Source organism: Pezoporus wallicus, unplaced genomic scaffold (assembly GCF_028554395.1).
Source record: "Pezoporus wallicus isolate ANWC-B61680 ecotype Strahan unplaced genomic scaffold, APGP_CSIRO_Pwel_v1 contig_13933, whole genome shotgun sequence".
Lineage (NCBI taxonomy): Eukaryota > Metazoa > Chordata > Aves > Psittaciformes > Psittacidae > Pezoporus > Pezoporus wallicus.
The window spans coordinates 27,228-43,492 of record NW_026639281.1 but is presented as its reverse complement, the minus strand read 5'-3'; the positions used below and the strand labels follow the sequence as shown (position 1 = coordinate 43,492).

General features: G+C 38.1%; 1 protein-coding gene across 1 annotated transcript in view; it reads right to left on the bottom strand.

Moving 5' to 3' along the window:
• Positions 1 to 1,556: 1,556 nt before the first annotated feature.
• LOC130601782 (nuclear factor of activated T-cells, cytoplasmic 3-like) overlaps positions 1,557 to 16,265 on the bottom strand; it is a 41,126-nt gene continuing 26,417 nt past the window's right edge. The window contains exons 6-9 of the mRNA XM_057414111.1: positions 14,058 to 14,113; positions 13,320 to 13,446; positions 10,917 to 11,969; positions 1,557 to 1,657 (exon numbers count right to left, since the gene is read on the bottom strand). Of these exons, the coding sequence (XP_057270094.1) occupies positions 1,557 to 1,657; positions 10,917 to 11,969; positions 13,320 to 13,446; positions 14,058 to 14,113 (1,337 nt within the window). The remainder of the gene's footprint in view (positions 1,658 to 10,916; positions 11,970 to 13,319; positions 13,447 to 14,057; positions 14,114 to 16,265) is intronic.

Genomic DNA, 16,265 nt, shown 5'->3' with positions numbered 1-16,265 from the left:
CCTATTCTCTTCCTAATTTAGACCTGAAATCTGTATCTGTAAGCATTCTGTAATACTAGTTGATACAGTCAGCTTGTCTGATGCTAAACATTCTTCAGTGTACAGAACCATTCTAACATTCCTGTGTGTCCACACTTGAGGGCAATGGTATTTGGGGGGTTGCTTTTCAACAATTACTCTGTAGCACCAGAATAAGTTGCACAGGACATACATAGTCAAGAAAGCTAAAATAATCTAAGACATAACTGCTATCTTATTAATTGATTTGCTGTTTCAAGATGTAGAAATGTTAACTCTTTTTGTGTCCTGGATTCAGCAATAGCAGTCGTTTTTCTCCTTCTTAGTAGCTGATGCAGCGCTGTGTTTTTGACTTTCAGCCTGGGAACAATGCTGATAACACCTATGTTTTTAATTGTTGCTAAGTAATGTTTACTCTGACCAAGGACTTTCTGAGTCTCGTGCTCTGCCAGGGAGGAGGGGAAGCCGGGAGGAAACAGAGACAGGACACCTGACCCGAACTAGGCAGAGGGGTATTCCATACCACAGCATGTCATGCTCAGTATATAAAGTGGGGGGAGTTACCTGGAAGGGCATTATGAATAGTAGCTACTTGCTTTACTAGTAACATTTTGATATGTAAGGAAAGCAGAACTATGTCAGTTTTTTGAAAGGTGGTAAAGCATTGTGATTTATTTTAGGTTCATGGGCAAACTTAAGATCAGTCTACACACTCACTGTGTGAGAGTTTTAAGGCTACACACAGAGCTTGGTCACTTTCCGGGTACCAATTCCAAATCAACTGTAAACTTACAGGTATCCCCCTTTAAAAATCTATGGGGAAAGTAAAATGTGTTATATGTGTTTATATATATATAGGGGGAAAAAAAGGGTTGGTATTGTTTAGCATTTTAGGCATGTTTATAATTAAGTGAAAAACACTTAAGAATAAGTATAAACACGAACGAGACCAATATACCATGCATCAATTTCTAATATCATTATTTAAAAGTCACGGTGCAAAATTATCTCCTTTATATGTGACATGAAGAAGCTGAAAGCATCTTAAAATAAATCCAGACAATTCTTCCCCATTAAGAAGTGCACATTCAACTAGAAATCTATTTATGACTTTGTATCCCAAATACCTGGATTGACAGTGCATGCCACTGCATTCCATCTATTTAAATTAACATTGCTTCCTCTTTTTAAAAAAGGGGAAGCATTCTATATTTGTCACAGTTAACTGATTTGCCCACTCTGTATCCTTGCCCATATCTGACTTAAGATTTTTCATATCCTGTTGCTGAACTAGATCCTACAGCACTGAGGAAGTTCTGTGGAAGCTACATATGCTTTCAGTGGGGATTTTTAATGAATAAGTGAACACCTGGTTCACAGCTTCTGAATTTACAACTATTTCAGAATACACAGGTGTGCGATTATAGCAATACTTAAGCATTGCATAACACTGTTCACTTGTAGATGTTAAGACTAATAAAACACCTTCTCCTTTCCTTCGTGTTCCAATTTCAAACATTTCAGTAAGTAGACTCACCCTATAGATTTTCCACATAGGAGTTAGACATGAGTGCTGAATGTTGAGTCCATTTCTCTGTTGAACCTGATGGCTGGTATTCCAGGTCAGAGATAAAACTGTCTGTGTCAGAGAAGAAGACAGACATAACTACTGACTGGACTAAACCAAGATGTTACAGTTCACTCAACCAGGAAGTGACTTTCAATTTTCTTTTAATAGCACTAACATTAAATATTTTCATTTACAACTACTACATATGTCAACATAAGCATTTATAAAGTATCAGAGTGCCTATTAAAACCAATATCACTTATATATTTAGTTAATTTCAGTTAGCAGCCAGAGCCATAAAGGTAATAGTTAATATTTTTGGATGTCTGCCTAGTTGTATCATGATGAATTTTATACTACATATATCTCATTTTAGTATGTGTGTTAATTTAGAACATTCCTCCTGCAATTTTCTCAATCTGCTTTAATTACTGTGGTCAAATTAAAAGTGCTTATGTCATTTTACAGCACCTCCACTGAACAAGGCAGGCAAAAGAGTACTATTAAATAACACCTTTATTTTTATTTTTCCTAGCCTTTCACCAGAGGAAACCATTGCTGTAAACAGGTGTTAGCTTCCCCTTTACTTGTCAGGCTGTCTGCATATTCTGTCCCAGGTACTGATCTGCAGTCAGGCCATATGCAGGCTGAAGTGTTGGAAACCTATGATCTTGGTAGAGGTGGCTCTGGCAGACCAAGGAAAAGTTAGAAACAAGGAGGAAGTGAAGAACTGAATTCCCTTCAGGAAGGCTGCATGGAGACCTCATAGCAGCCTTCCAGTATCTGAAGGGGGCCTATAGGGATGGTGGGGAGGGACTCTTCATTAGGGACTGTAGTGACAGGACAAGGGGTAACAGGTTAAAACTTAAACAAGGTAAGTTTAGATTGGATATAAGGAGGAAACTCTTTCCTGTTAGGGTGGTGAGGCACTGGAATGGGTTGCCCAGGGAAGTTGTGAATGTTCCATCCCTGGCAGTGTTCAAGGCCAGGTTGGATGAAGCCTTGGGTGAGATTGTTTAGTGTGAGGTGTCCCTGCCCATGGCAGGGGGTTGGAACTAGATGATCTTAAGGTCCTTTCCAACCCTAACTATTCTATGATTCTACTGTTTTTCCTGGAGGAAATATGAATGTAGACTCATGTATTTATTATTTTAACTAACAAATGCTTGTTTGTTCAGTTGTGATCCATGACTGTGCAGAGCATGCAAAAGTATACTGGGTTGGGTTTGGGGGCTTTTCCCTGCCCAAGAGAGAGCTGCAAGTTTAGTACATCAAGCTTTAATACAATTAACAAAATTACTCTGAAAGTTGGCTAATTTGTGTCTCCTGGATAGAACCACACATTTGCTTTGCCAGCATGATTTCTAAGCCCTGCTTAGGGGTGATTCCTGGAAGAATGAAAAAGTCTATTCTTACACTTCCTCCTGAAATTCAAGCAGTTCAAATTACTTCTTTGGATGACTTCTTATGCTTATTTAAACCTTAAAGTTAGAGGAAGTGGAAAGTATGATCTGGGTTTCAATGAAAATGTCCACTGCCATTTTGAAAGAAAGGAGTAGATAAAAGACAAATTCTTGTCAAATAGGAGATTAAGAAAATAATGTTTTTCTCACCAACTATGATAGAACCAGCAAGAAAGTGACATTTAAATAAAGATCTAATGAATCCAGGGAGATGGGCAGAAAACTACCTTGGGATGAAACAAATTAACTTTTACTAGTAATCCTCTTTAAATCTCAGGCTTTCAAAGGAGCAGAGAACAAACGCTGACAAAAAGCCTCTAGAAAGGACAGTGGAGTTAATTAGCTCTTATAAGCAACAGCCTCTGCACCATAAACTCTGCATAGCTTAGATTATAAGGATTATCTATCACTTTAGAAGAGAAATACGATTCAAAGCAGTTTTTCTAATCAATTTTGCACACTGAGGGCTCCTAATGAAGCTGCTGACAGCACTGAGGTTTTGCTCTTACAAATCCCTGATAAAACATGTCATGTGTAGCACCTCTCCAGCCAGCACCTTCTGGAATGAAGCATTCACTTGCCTCAGGCAGCTAATATTTATTTGTTGTTTGTGAAACATGGTAAATAATTCAACAGCCTTTTAAAATCATGCAATATAACATAAAGATTTTGTTCAACAGGCAGGACTTAAGGTAGTGGGTAAATATACATTAAAATACCTTTCTACCTCATAATTTCATAAACATTTGAGAGAGGTTTTTACTTCCTTAAGCAATACTATAATGCGTTTCAAACCCAAAGAATATAACACTAAAATCAAAACTATTACATTGAACTAGAAATGAAGCAAATGGACATCCTGTAGATCAATCTATTTAACTGGTAAAAAATCCATGCTTTTATGAACCACCTCTTTGTCTTGATTCCTCCCTTAAGTAAAGAAAGGTTAAGAAAAACTTTAAACCCTCAATTATATGCACCAGCTTTGGTTCAAAGGATCTCTTCCTACAGAAGTCAAGAAACTTCATTTTTGTACCACTACTTGGTTCAAAGTTTAGCCTGTCTATCTTACTACTACTGAACTGAAGCAGGATGTGTGGGCAATGGGACTAGGCCTAGAAGATGTACTGGTTTAAGAAAAGTGGATCCCAAAAATATTCTAGAATTCATGGTTGTTTGCAGGGGTGCTGTGGTTTAAGCAGAGAGTGGAGATTTTAATATGCTTTGAAAAAAGATGTTTGATATAATTGTATAGCAGATCTGCAGGTTCAGACCCCTGGTGTGTGCGCTTGGCTGAGGAGCCACTGGCGCAAGGCTACCATCTACGGGCTTATGACTGAACGCTTCTAAGTCAGAATCCCGCCTAGACACTTGATGCTGTGCTGTTGCGTCATCGGTCGCACAAGACTGACACAGGAAATGACAGTTTTGTTCAGAATATGTGGGTTAAAGCCCTTCCTGAATCTTCGTTAGCAAAGACAGGCCTTCCTCATAGGAGAACTCCTATCTTCAAACCCGGGCTGATGGAGCTCATCTAACCTTGTATGGTCCTCCATCGAAGAGAAGGACACACTTACAAAACCTACGACCTGTGGACTTTGCTGTCACCATCCTAGCTAGCTAGGCCATGGCAGTTAAACCTCAGGTGTAAAGGGTAGGGCCAGTTCTGCGCAAGCTGTGCCTCATCTAAAAAATCCACTGCGCAGGCTGGAAGGGCTTACTCTCACTTGTCTGTATGGACAGGCGAGGGTCAAAACGGTAGGTGACAAGGTGCATGGGAAGCTGCAGATCCAACCTTGCATGCAGGCGGACCAGCGCATGGGTAGCTTGAGATTGCGCAGGAGATGACAGTCCTGGTCAGACACTTCCTGACTGTCTAAGCACCCTTTTATTTCCAGCCAGATTTGCATATCCCACATGCCCTTGGTCATTGTGCTTGTAGTAAGCGTGGTTAAAGCCCTTCCCAAATCTTCGCTCACGAAGCCAAGCCATCAATAGCAGATCATATCAACTGTCTAGGTTTCACAGCATTTGCTGCATCCACCCAGGAGTTTGCGTAACTTATAGGACAGATGAGTGAATTGCTGTACCTACAGGTAATGAGGATCAGTAAACCTCAAAGAACATCATGGCTAGACTGAAGTGCACACTTCCTTGGGGACAGGCCTTTGTCATCTCCAGGTGGAACTCCATCAATCAGCCGCATTCATGTAAAGAATCCCTGCAGCTACATCACAGGGGTTAGTGCAGTATATGTAGTCTGGTTTTGACTCCACGTGACCAGCAACCAGTGTCAACTTTCCCTAAAAAAAAAACCCAAAAGGCACTGCCAGGCTATAATTAACCCTCAGTGCTCTCTGCTGTGGAGCAGACAGCTCATTCTGTTGGTCTGTGATCAAAACCAGTTGTATGGCAGGCTGTGTTTGCTATGGCAAGCTATCGAGAATGTGGTGGGTTGCCTTGCAAGTTACCATCCCAAGCCATAAGACAGGGTTTCTTCAAGTAATTTCAGGTTCAATGCCAACTTTACTAAGAAGTACTTTTTTTTAATTTTATTAATAGATAAAAAGGGCTGTTTGAAATGTTAGGAGGAGTATAGTTTTCCTGTGTATATTATGTTTATAGCTACATAAACAGTCTGAACGTGCCTGCAGAGTCACAGCACAAGCTCTGCAGTTATTTAGTTCAGTAACAAACATCCCTGTTCATGTCATGGTTATGTCATCACACTCTGAATTTACATATCATAGTGAGCCACCTCATCTCAGTGTCATACATTTACCCTTTTCTCTCATGCAAGAAGATAGACGAGTCTAACATAGTAAGTATAAAGCATGAACCTTGGAGCTGGAGGACACATGCTGCAAAGCAGAAAATAGTGTGAAAGCATCTAAGTGTACTTTATCTGGTGTCACCAGGGCATGCCTAACGCCTTCCAGTTCCGCTACTATTGTGTCTGCACCATGATGTAGACATGCCACCTGCATTCACAAAGTAAGTTTCTACTCTTCTAAGTCTTAAATGGGAATCTTTTTGCAGTGGTGCAACTAGTTGAGCTTTGAATCTGTTACAAGGTGTTCTGTGGCTCTCAGGGCAATAGGAAGTATCATATGTTAGCTGTTCATAGATGGCTGAGGATTTATCTGAGTTCTTTACACATCAGCAATCTCTAAATGGTCTTCTCACCAGGTGCCTTGCTGGCACACATTTTATGAACACAGTGAATGAACCCACTAGAAGACATGACCGCTGGCAGCCCATATGGATAACATCCTCTTCACCTTTCCTCACTGTTCCAACCTTTTCCTTTTAATCTACTGCTCAGTCTGGATCTTTCTGTTTCATTCATAACACCCACCCATTTCTAAAAGTAAATTCCCATTCTCTTCCAATACATTTCAGGTTCTGACTTGTCATCATATGCTTATGAGGAGAATTAGAATTCCACACTGCTTTTTATTGCTATCTCCATACTGCTTGACAATATATATTTAATATACAGAATACTAAGAAAGGAGGAGTTTGAACACAACCTTACTAAAGAATTTATACTAGTATAATTTTGGAAATGCCTGTTATCAACAGGAATATTCTGAGGGTTCTATGTACAACATAAAAGAACTCTAGCTGAGTTCTTGTCACACAAATCCTGCCAGGCATGCTACAAGATGCAACATTTTGTTCTGTGCCGATGAGACAGCTAAATCCAAAAACTGGAGTTGCAGACAAACATCTCAAGTTGGAGTTGCACTGGCAAGAAGACAGTTTTTTGAGCTGCTCTCCTCCATACTAAGCTAGACTTTAGCATTCAATATTTTTTGTGTTTCTGTAGACCTTCAATGCTCTGTTTGGCAGGATGCTGCCTTCATTAAGAATGACTTGTTAATGCGTAAGATTTTAAATATAGAGAAAAATACAGGATACAGTCATTCTCCAATGCTTTCTTACTAGTTACTCCTGTGAGTCTCCACAAGTTAAGCTCAAGCTACAGTAAAAAGCTATCTGTGAAGACGCACAAATTCTCTAGCAAAGATCAGGATAAACGCTGAGCTTCCCAGCAAGAGAATTCAACTAGAGAGTTATCACAGAACTACTAAAATGAATGAATACAAATGGCTTAGAATTCTACATGGAATGTGTCTGACAAAGCAGCTTATTGCTTTGTGTGCACAAAACTGTTAGAGGATTTCTAGTTATGATTTGTAGTAAATCCACAGGATTTGCTGATCTCCAGCTTTAGATAATGGAGATGCAATGAATAACAAAATGTAAGAAGATTAGTAGAAGGTCATCCTGATTTGCTGAATACAGCCTAAAATAATACCTTAAAAATGGTTAAATACAGTTGTGCATGTTAGAAATCTCATCACTGTAGAAAATCATGAAATCCAAGGTAAACTTACTCCTAAACTGCAAACCACAAGAGATTAAGTTTTAGATCAACAGTATTAGAATAGATTTAAATCTAAAACTTGACAGTGGGATAGGTAAACCCCCACACTAGGAGCACTTTTCAAAAACAGTGGGGAAATCATATAACTAGACTGAGTCTTTTTTTTTCAAGTGGGGAAGAAATGGGACCTATATTAGGGGAACGTACAACAAACAGAGCACAGGATGGATGATGGATGTTGGAAAGGACAGATATCACCAACTGCCTGTTTCTAGTCATTTCAGCTGCCTTGTTTACACCTATTTGCAGCACTAAATATTCTGTGGTCTATATAGTCAGCTGTTAGCCTGAGGATCTGGGCAGAGGGCAGACTTCCTGAAAGATGGCAAGGAAAAAAGAAGGTCCAACATACCAGGGTAGGTGGAGTAAAAATGGAGGGGACAAAGAGCAAGAAGGTACTTTTACATACTTCCAGTCCAAAAGTTTACCTGCTTGTGCAGACTTACTACTGAAAAGACCTAAGCAGAAAGAAGTACTGTTTTTAAGAACACCTTTTAAGTAGTAGCATACAGTACATATTACTTTAAAATCGTGTTATATTTTAAATGTTTTTTTTTTGTAATATCATTTAAATTTAATATCTAGGTGTCCTCATGCATTTTGATCCCTTGTTTCTTCAAGTGAATTAGAAAGTGTTTCCTGTAGGAAGTAAGTACAGGAAGAAGGGAAGCCAAACGAAAGATCAAATTCAAGGTGGAGATGAGAAAAGCCTAAAGACATCAACCAGATCCTGTTGAAAAACAAGAAAACAAAGAATCACCTAAACTTCATCAGAGGGGAAAAAAAAAGGTAAAATGTATACTTTGTGCAAACACCCAGGCAGAGGATCTGTCTTTAAATGATGTAATTCCTTTTCACTCTGACTGATGAAGGGCAAAGCAACACAAAAAGTTACCCCATGCTGGTCACTGGCACGTGACTGGCTCTGCAGAGAAGCTGTAAGTGGTGAATCCAGATGCGATACACCTTCTGGGAGATGCTAGATCAAGACTAATCCAGATGCTCTTGCCTTGAGCACTGATGTATGAAGCAGCTTTGTAGTTCTGTATTAAGCAGTGGATTTGGGGGTTTTGAAGAAAAAAAGCCTGACTGATCTAAGAAGAGGCAGTAAGATTAGCTTTTAGGAGTCTTGCTTAAAGGGATTAGGTAACTACTACCCAGAACGTGTTGGGGTATTTTTTTAAAGAATTTTAAATATCACTCCATCAAGCCTAAAGAACTTTGTAATTCCAGGACTAATTTTAGCTTGAGGTAGCACTTCTATACTACACTCAAATTTTGTTAAAAGAAAGAAGATTATTTATGCTGGCAGGGTTGTTTGGGTTTTGGTGTGTTGGGTTTTTTTGTTTGTTTGTGTTTATTTTTGAGTTGTTTCTTTTTTTAAGACTACTGACTTAAATATTTAAGGTCAGCAATACAGACATGATTTATACAGTTCTCAGTTGGTTTTGCCTTAGTATTTCAAGAGGTTTACTTGCCTTAATTGCTAACCTATAAAAACCTACTTTACAACTAAATACAGCTTCAGGTTTGATATATTAGCTGGGAGAACATACTGTATCAACATTCATTAATGTATGCAATCATGTTTAGATTTTTTCCTTAATTGTTATACCATTAATGCAGAGTAACTGATTTGCTATTTGTGTCTAGCTCTATTTGTATAGACATAAATTTGATTACAGACAGAAGAAAAATTTTGAAATTATTTTTAAAAGCACAGTAATCATTAGAGACATTATAAAAAAGTGTTCCTGCCCAAACATGGTTTTTATTTAAAGCTGATTAAGCAGGAGAAGTTACTCATGTTGAGAGAACTGAGCAGCTTGTTTCTTTGCACTCTGCCCTTCAAGATTTTTGGAACAGCAGGTTTCAGGTTAGACACCTGATTGGAAATGAAGAAACCCAACCAACCCCAACCCCCCCAAGCAGTCATTGAGTGGGTGTACTGTGAAACCCAACTGAAGGTAATCTCTACACTCGCAAACATATTGCTGCTGCCAACTGCTAAGTTCAATGCTTAAAACCCTGTTCAGTTTTCCATATAGGAAGTTTAAAGAAGGTCCAATAGCTGGTGATTAAACTATAAACTTCTATAGCAAGTGTTATTTACAAAAAGAAACCAATGAAACTGTGGCCATTTGACTCATGTGTATTGGTTATACTTCTCTAATTTATTAGGAAGTGACCATGCTCTAAGTGCGGCTCTTGCAGATTTTCCCATGATTCCATGTCTTTGCCAGCACAGAAACAACTTGGTCATTTCACAGTGTTAAGAAATGGGAAAAGTTTCTAAAAGCAACTAGTATTTGTGCTGGGGGGGGGGGGAGGGGAAGCTTTCTTTTTACTGTCCACTGATTTTAATTTTTGAACCAGTACAAACTAACTGCCAAGATGCTCATAAATGCCAAACACTTCTGTTTATGTGGTGAAAAGCATGAAGGGAAGAAAGATGAGAAAAAGGTAGGTTCTAATGTGACACAAAAAAAAACAACAAACCACAACAGTTAAAGCTATTGTGAAAAAAGATTCCCATCATCAACACCAAACAGCTTTTACACACCTTTTAAGGCCAGGCCTTCTGTTCTTCCAGTCCTATTAACATGACATTCTCTTTAAATTGCTTTGCATCTATGCCTCAAACAGTATGACGTTTAGGATCTGATCTCTTGGTTTGTTTTTTTTTTTTCACTTGGTTGGACATGTTTGGTAATTGAACACTGTCCAAGTATTTGAAGTAGAGAACTTTACAGCCTGGCCTTTAGCACTAGAATGTCCTTGTTCTGTTGGTATTAAACAAGTGAATTCCTCAAAAGGCTAAAATGGTAAGGAGAAAGCAAACAGCTACTGTGAGCAGAGGTGCTGAATGATGACAGCAGAATTACAAAATGAAATGCCTGTGAAGAGACTAAGACAGTGCCAAAATGCCTGTGAAATATTTTAAAAAACTAGCCTGCCCTTTCCAACTGGGACCCCTCCAAGAAACAGAACTCCAAACTACATTTATTGCAACTTAATATATATTATGACAACTCTCACTGAAACCTACCAACAAGACCATCAGAAAAAGCTTCAAATTAATTCCTATACATAAGGTGTCAATGTGTAGGACTTAATCCTCAAACCCTGTTTTATAAAAAAAAAAAAACAACAAAAAAACCAATTCCCCCCCCCCCCCCCCAAAAAGTCTATGGGCAAATTAGACTAAAGTACTTGAATTGTGTAACTACAAATTTACAGCAGTTTTAAACAACTTGTTGCTTTGGACACAAAAATATAACTCCATTTTGATAACACAAATTTACTGCTGTGAAGAGGAGTGTGGTCTAAACAAAACAAAACAACTCTCCCACACCCACTCTGTATCTTAATGTAGATTATATCCTGGTATTAAAATACTATATCCACTTACCATCATCTAGTGTGATGTCTTGTAGTCCTATTGTTTGAAAATTCAATTCTTGATCTTCAGGTTCTGGTTTAATGTTAAGACCTGCCCCATCTGGCGGGAATGGAGATGAAATGCATGTGGGGTGGTGCACCAGGGATGACGCTGCATTCAGACTGCCCAGCACCGGACTGTGTGCTTGAGGGGAGTGCTGTCCCGAGTGACTTACAGTGGCTGGTGGGGGAGACAAGGTAGGTCCTGAGCTAGGAGACTGGTAAGGCATAGGTTGGAGCTGGGATGAAGAATGTCCAGACAGGGGTGAGAAGACCAAAGGGTGGGAAGTTGTTGGGGATGGGAATGAAGCAGATGCTGGATTTGTAGAATTATATGAGACCTGCTGCAGCTGGGGAGAAGACTGCCCAAGGGACTGACTCATTGCAGATGGGATGGAGCACTGCCCAGTGCTTGGACAGTGATATCCCATCCATGGCAGGTGAGAAGATGACTGTCCTGAATGAGCTGGGTGTGCTAGCAGGTGTCCTGCTGTACTTGGTGTTGACACAGAACCTGGGCTTGCAGAATGAAACTGCATCGGTGGTAGGGCTTGGCAGCTAAGATTTATCAAATGAGATACAGCTGTGCCTTGCTGAAATGAAATAGCATTGAATCCTTGGCTGGAGGCAGAGTTCATAGGAAGACCAGACTGTCCATTGTATGCTTCATTAGACTGCATAGGCTGGTAAGAAGGCCTCACAGGGGGTGCTGATGTTACCTGAAAAGACTGAACCACAGCAGGAGGCAAAACATGACACTCTTCACTTGGACTAAGGTTTCTGCCTTGCATATGTGGCAGGTGGGATACTGCTGAGGTCACCATGGCTGTGTATGGTGGTTGAACGGAACACACGAGGCTCCTGGGTGATGTAGACAGTAAATTGTTGTGAGAATGCCCTTGCTCTGATGAAGGCAATTGAGTTTGGATAGAATGCAGGCCCCGGACATTGCTTGTGTGATGCAGGGCCAAAGACGGAATGGCAGACAAATCCACCTCATCCCTGTGCTCTTGCTTCATTATAACTACAAAAAGTAAAATACTGAATTACAAACCCAACCCATTTGTACCCTGTGATAAATATACAGATATTGCTACCAGGCTTCAAACCTTCCTCAGCCTCTGAGCAAGGTGACTGCTGAACTTTGGCAACACAGTTAGTTACAAACTAGCTCAAGTTGTGTGTGTTGTTTTAATTACAGCAGCTCTTTCAGCATATCCCCCAATTTCAATAATGGCAGCAACTGTTCTCATAATACAGTTAGAAACTGACGCACAGCATTTATTTTTTAAGCTACTGGTATGCTCATGAAGAGATACTGATTTTAAGTACAAATAGCAGAAAAATGCTAAAACAACTCCTAATTACTACTTTATAAAATACACTGTTAAGTGAACTGTGATATATATTTACAGATAAAATGGATTTTAAAATGTCTGTGCAATAATAGCTGCAGTTATAATTAAATTTGCTTCTTATTTAAGCAGTGTCATTACTTAATTCCATCATTTAAATAATTTAAATATGGATTTCTCAAACAAAAATATAGTTTTAAGATGTATCTTGTAACTATCTTAGAAGGCAAGATTCTTAAGAATGGTTGAAAAAGACCCCATAAATCTGATAACACAATTAATGTATACTTAGTGTATCAGATACCTCGCTAACATTGCTTGAATTACACATGAAGGTAAGTAGGTAATTTTAGAGCACAAGTAAGCAAAACTATTTTAAATTGTGTAAACTAATGGAAGTTGGCTTTGCCAGCACAAACATTAGCTTCAAGAAGTTTATATTAATATTTGTATCTGTCTTGAAAGACTCCTTCAGATATCCAACCGCACATCCTCCAAGCAGTACTACAGGGTTTAGCCCCATCACTGGGACCTTGTGAACTCCAACTACTCTGAAGAGGTATGAATTTCTGAAAAGAATGTAAGTGAAAGGCAAAGGAGCAGACTTTTTTTTTTTTTTTTTAAGTCTTCCTTGTATCTAAACCTGTGTTGGGGGGTTCTGACATTTGAAGGGGGAAAAAATACATAAAACCTGTTCTTCTACGATCTCACTATTCCCCATGTCATCACTAGTGTTACTTAAAGAGCAGCTTCTGAGATTCATCATCATTCTCAAAGAGAAGTAGAATGCAAATTGTTCTGTAAAACACATTAACAAAGAAATACCTGGCTGTAATCATAGCAGTGTAGCTTATTGCGCTGAATTCAGCTTTTGAATTAGACAACCTTAAGTAAGTTGTTTTACAAACAGTTCAAAGCTAATCTTACCTACCTGTCAGGTACAAGATTGTCTGAATTACATTCAAATGTCTACTTTGAAACACAAATTAAAATGCAAATTTAATTTTTTTATTTAATACCTGGTGTGTAAGTAAAACGTTGAGACTGGCTTTTTTTCCTCTTGCCATTGCAGAGATAAAACTGCACCTGAACTGCGGCTGTAATGGCTTTGTTATGGTATGGAGGAACTTCAAGTATGATGTTTGCCTGTATGAAACAAGAGTTTTAAATGCAAATGAAACTGCTATTAATTACAAAAAAACTTATTGCACTTATTGCAAAACTAGAGCACTGATATTTTGAAGTTGGTAAACTGCAAGTTTACGTGCATTAAACAGTAAAACAGTGCTATAAGCAAACTTTTATTTGGAGACTTTTTCCTTCTTTTAAACACAAGTGTTCCGAAAGTAATACTTTTAATTAAACAGACACATCATCTAAAGGATGCTTTATCTGCCAGAGCATAAAAAAAACCTCTAGCAGTCAAAGAACTGCATCTTGTATCATTTAGCTTTTGAGAAAAATTTTAATTCACTGGAAACTGTCATCTTAGCAAAATTATCTTCAGGGTTTTTTTTTTTTTCAATTTCTTTTTTCACTACATTCACAACAAGCACGATATTTCCAGTTCCTTCAAAGCATCATCTTAATGGCTACTTTATAGTATTAAACCAATTTGGAAGTCTCCAGTTGTCTAGCTGAAACAGCCAATAATCTACTTCACTAAATTAAGCCTAAATTTCAGAACAACAATGAAGATGTCTAGTTTCTTATTTTAAAACAGAAAGCTTCCTAAAGTAAGAAAAATTGTTTCTCACCCCTTGACACTTTTCCCTAATTATTTTCCCTTCTACCTCCCATTGAGGTCGTCCATCTGTTGAGAGAAATTTACAAGCAATTCAAGCAAAAAGCATTTTCTAAAACACTTAATCTTAAAAATACTTAAATAATTAATACAGAACTGCATTTATTTTCAGTCATAAACAGGCCATTCAACTGACAGAGGTCCTGTAAACAAAGTGTGAAGTACAGAGATGCTTTAGAAGTTTCTACAATGTCCACAAGTTGACTGTTGCACAGGATTTTGCATTTGAACAGAAGCTGCTGGTTATGTTCACTTAGAGTCAATTCCAAAGGAGCCAGTGCACTGTAAGTATACAGAGGGATTTTTTTTATCCCATTTTTCTAAAAACCTTTTTGAAAGGTAGCTAAATTGCTAACACCTGCAATTATCCAACACACATGCTGATGACTTCCAAGATAAGTCACCATGTAAGAGAGAACACAGACCTTCATGCACATACCCACAGGTTATGCATGCAAAACAAACACCCTCCCCTGACCTGAAAGGCCTTGTGGTTCAAATGCAGGGCAAGCAGTCTGTGTTGTGAGGTGTGAGGGAAGTAAATTGCCCAGTAACCCTCTTTCTGCTCTGACCTTACATAACCCCTTAGCCTGAACATAACTCTCAGTGCTCTTTGTTACTGATTTTTGTACAAGCTATCAGGGAACCTGTTGTCTAGCAGCAGTACTTCTTCAAAAGGCATTCAAGTTGTGTGTCCAAATGCATTATTACATAAAACCTCCAGATACCTTGTATTTGCTAATTAAAAAAGATCCAGCTCTTATACTTAAATATTTAAGGAAACAGCGTAGAAGTATTGGACTTGGTTGCCAACTTCTGTTTTTAATGATTGACTTTTGCTATTGTTTTCCCAAAAGTTCAAAGCAAGTATTCAAGTCACAGCAAATGACAATTTAGGTTGTTCAAATTTTATGTTCTCTATATTAAATAAGTATTAAGACAGTTGCTCCTAAATTTTCAACTAATTTTCATGCATTTTAGTCTAAGTAAGAAATATGAAGATCAAGATGCATATCCAGAAGAGCTGCATAAGCAGGAAGGAATGATGAGTAACTGAAGATCTTTGAGTAATATGTATGTACCTAAGTGTGTGTATAATACAAAACAAAAATAAGAAAACTTGCAAAATATTCATTATATCTGGTTGTAGTAAAAGTATTCAATGGGTTTTTTTTTGGTGGTAAATTTTCTAGTTTATGGAGTTGCATCATTATAAAAGTGATAGAAAAGAGAAAAGAACATGGGTTTAGGGGAAAAAAAGCAGCTTTCAAACCTGAACTTGCATTTAAAGAAAGATGTTTTAGAAATATTCATCCAAAATCTGCAAGTTTCTTGCTTACTTGGAGAGTCTATGTCCTATATGTTAGACTGAAAAATTTAATATTGGTTTTATTTCACGAAGTCAGTATGAAGCAGTTAATTTTTCCTACCAATTTCACTGCATGAAGGACACATGGTGTCTTTAGTACAACTGAACTATGTGCCTGAAATATAATTGTGAACTCTACTGTTCTAATACACACGTGTAAGCCTACTGCAGTTCTCACCCATGACTATGTGCTGCATAGAAGACTGAACTTGGATTCTAGAGAATGAGAATCATGTAGCAAACTAACTATAACATTTCTGATTTCTTGGCGATTAAGTAATTGACAGGTGTCAAACTCACTGATGTTTAATACATGTACAAGAGGTTACTACCGTTCATACCACTGCTTACTGCCAGTATTTTACCTAGATGCACACTTGCCTGTTTACAAATTGGACATAGACACAGCTGAAGGATACATTACACCCCAAATCTGAGCCAGATCTTGAGACTTGTTAAAAATTGCAGCCCTGAAGAGTAACTTCTACAGAAAATATTATGCAAATATATGGGGAAAAAAAAATCAGTAGTGTTTTCTAACTAATGTTTATTGCATTAGCTTAGGAGTAAGTCAGTTCCTGTGCAATGATTAAATCAGATGTAACATCAATGCCAAATAGTACATTTCCTTTTAGAATTTTTCTTTTTTTTTTTAATGACAAAATACCCAGTAAGATACGTCAACAACATCTTTGAAATACACACAATTCCAAGTTAGTTAGCCTGTAATTGTCTTCTTGAATCTCAAGTACTACTTCATTAATAATTGTCAACCAGCATGTAGTTCAATGC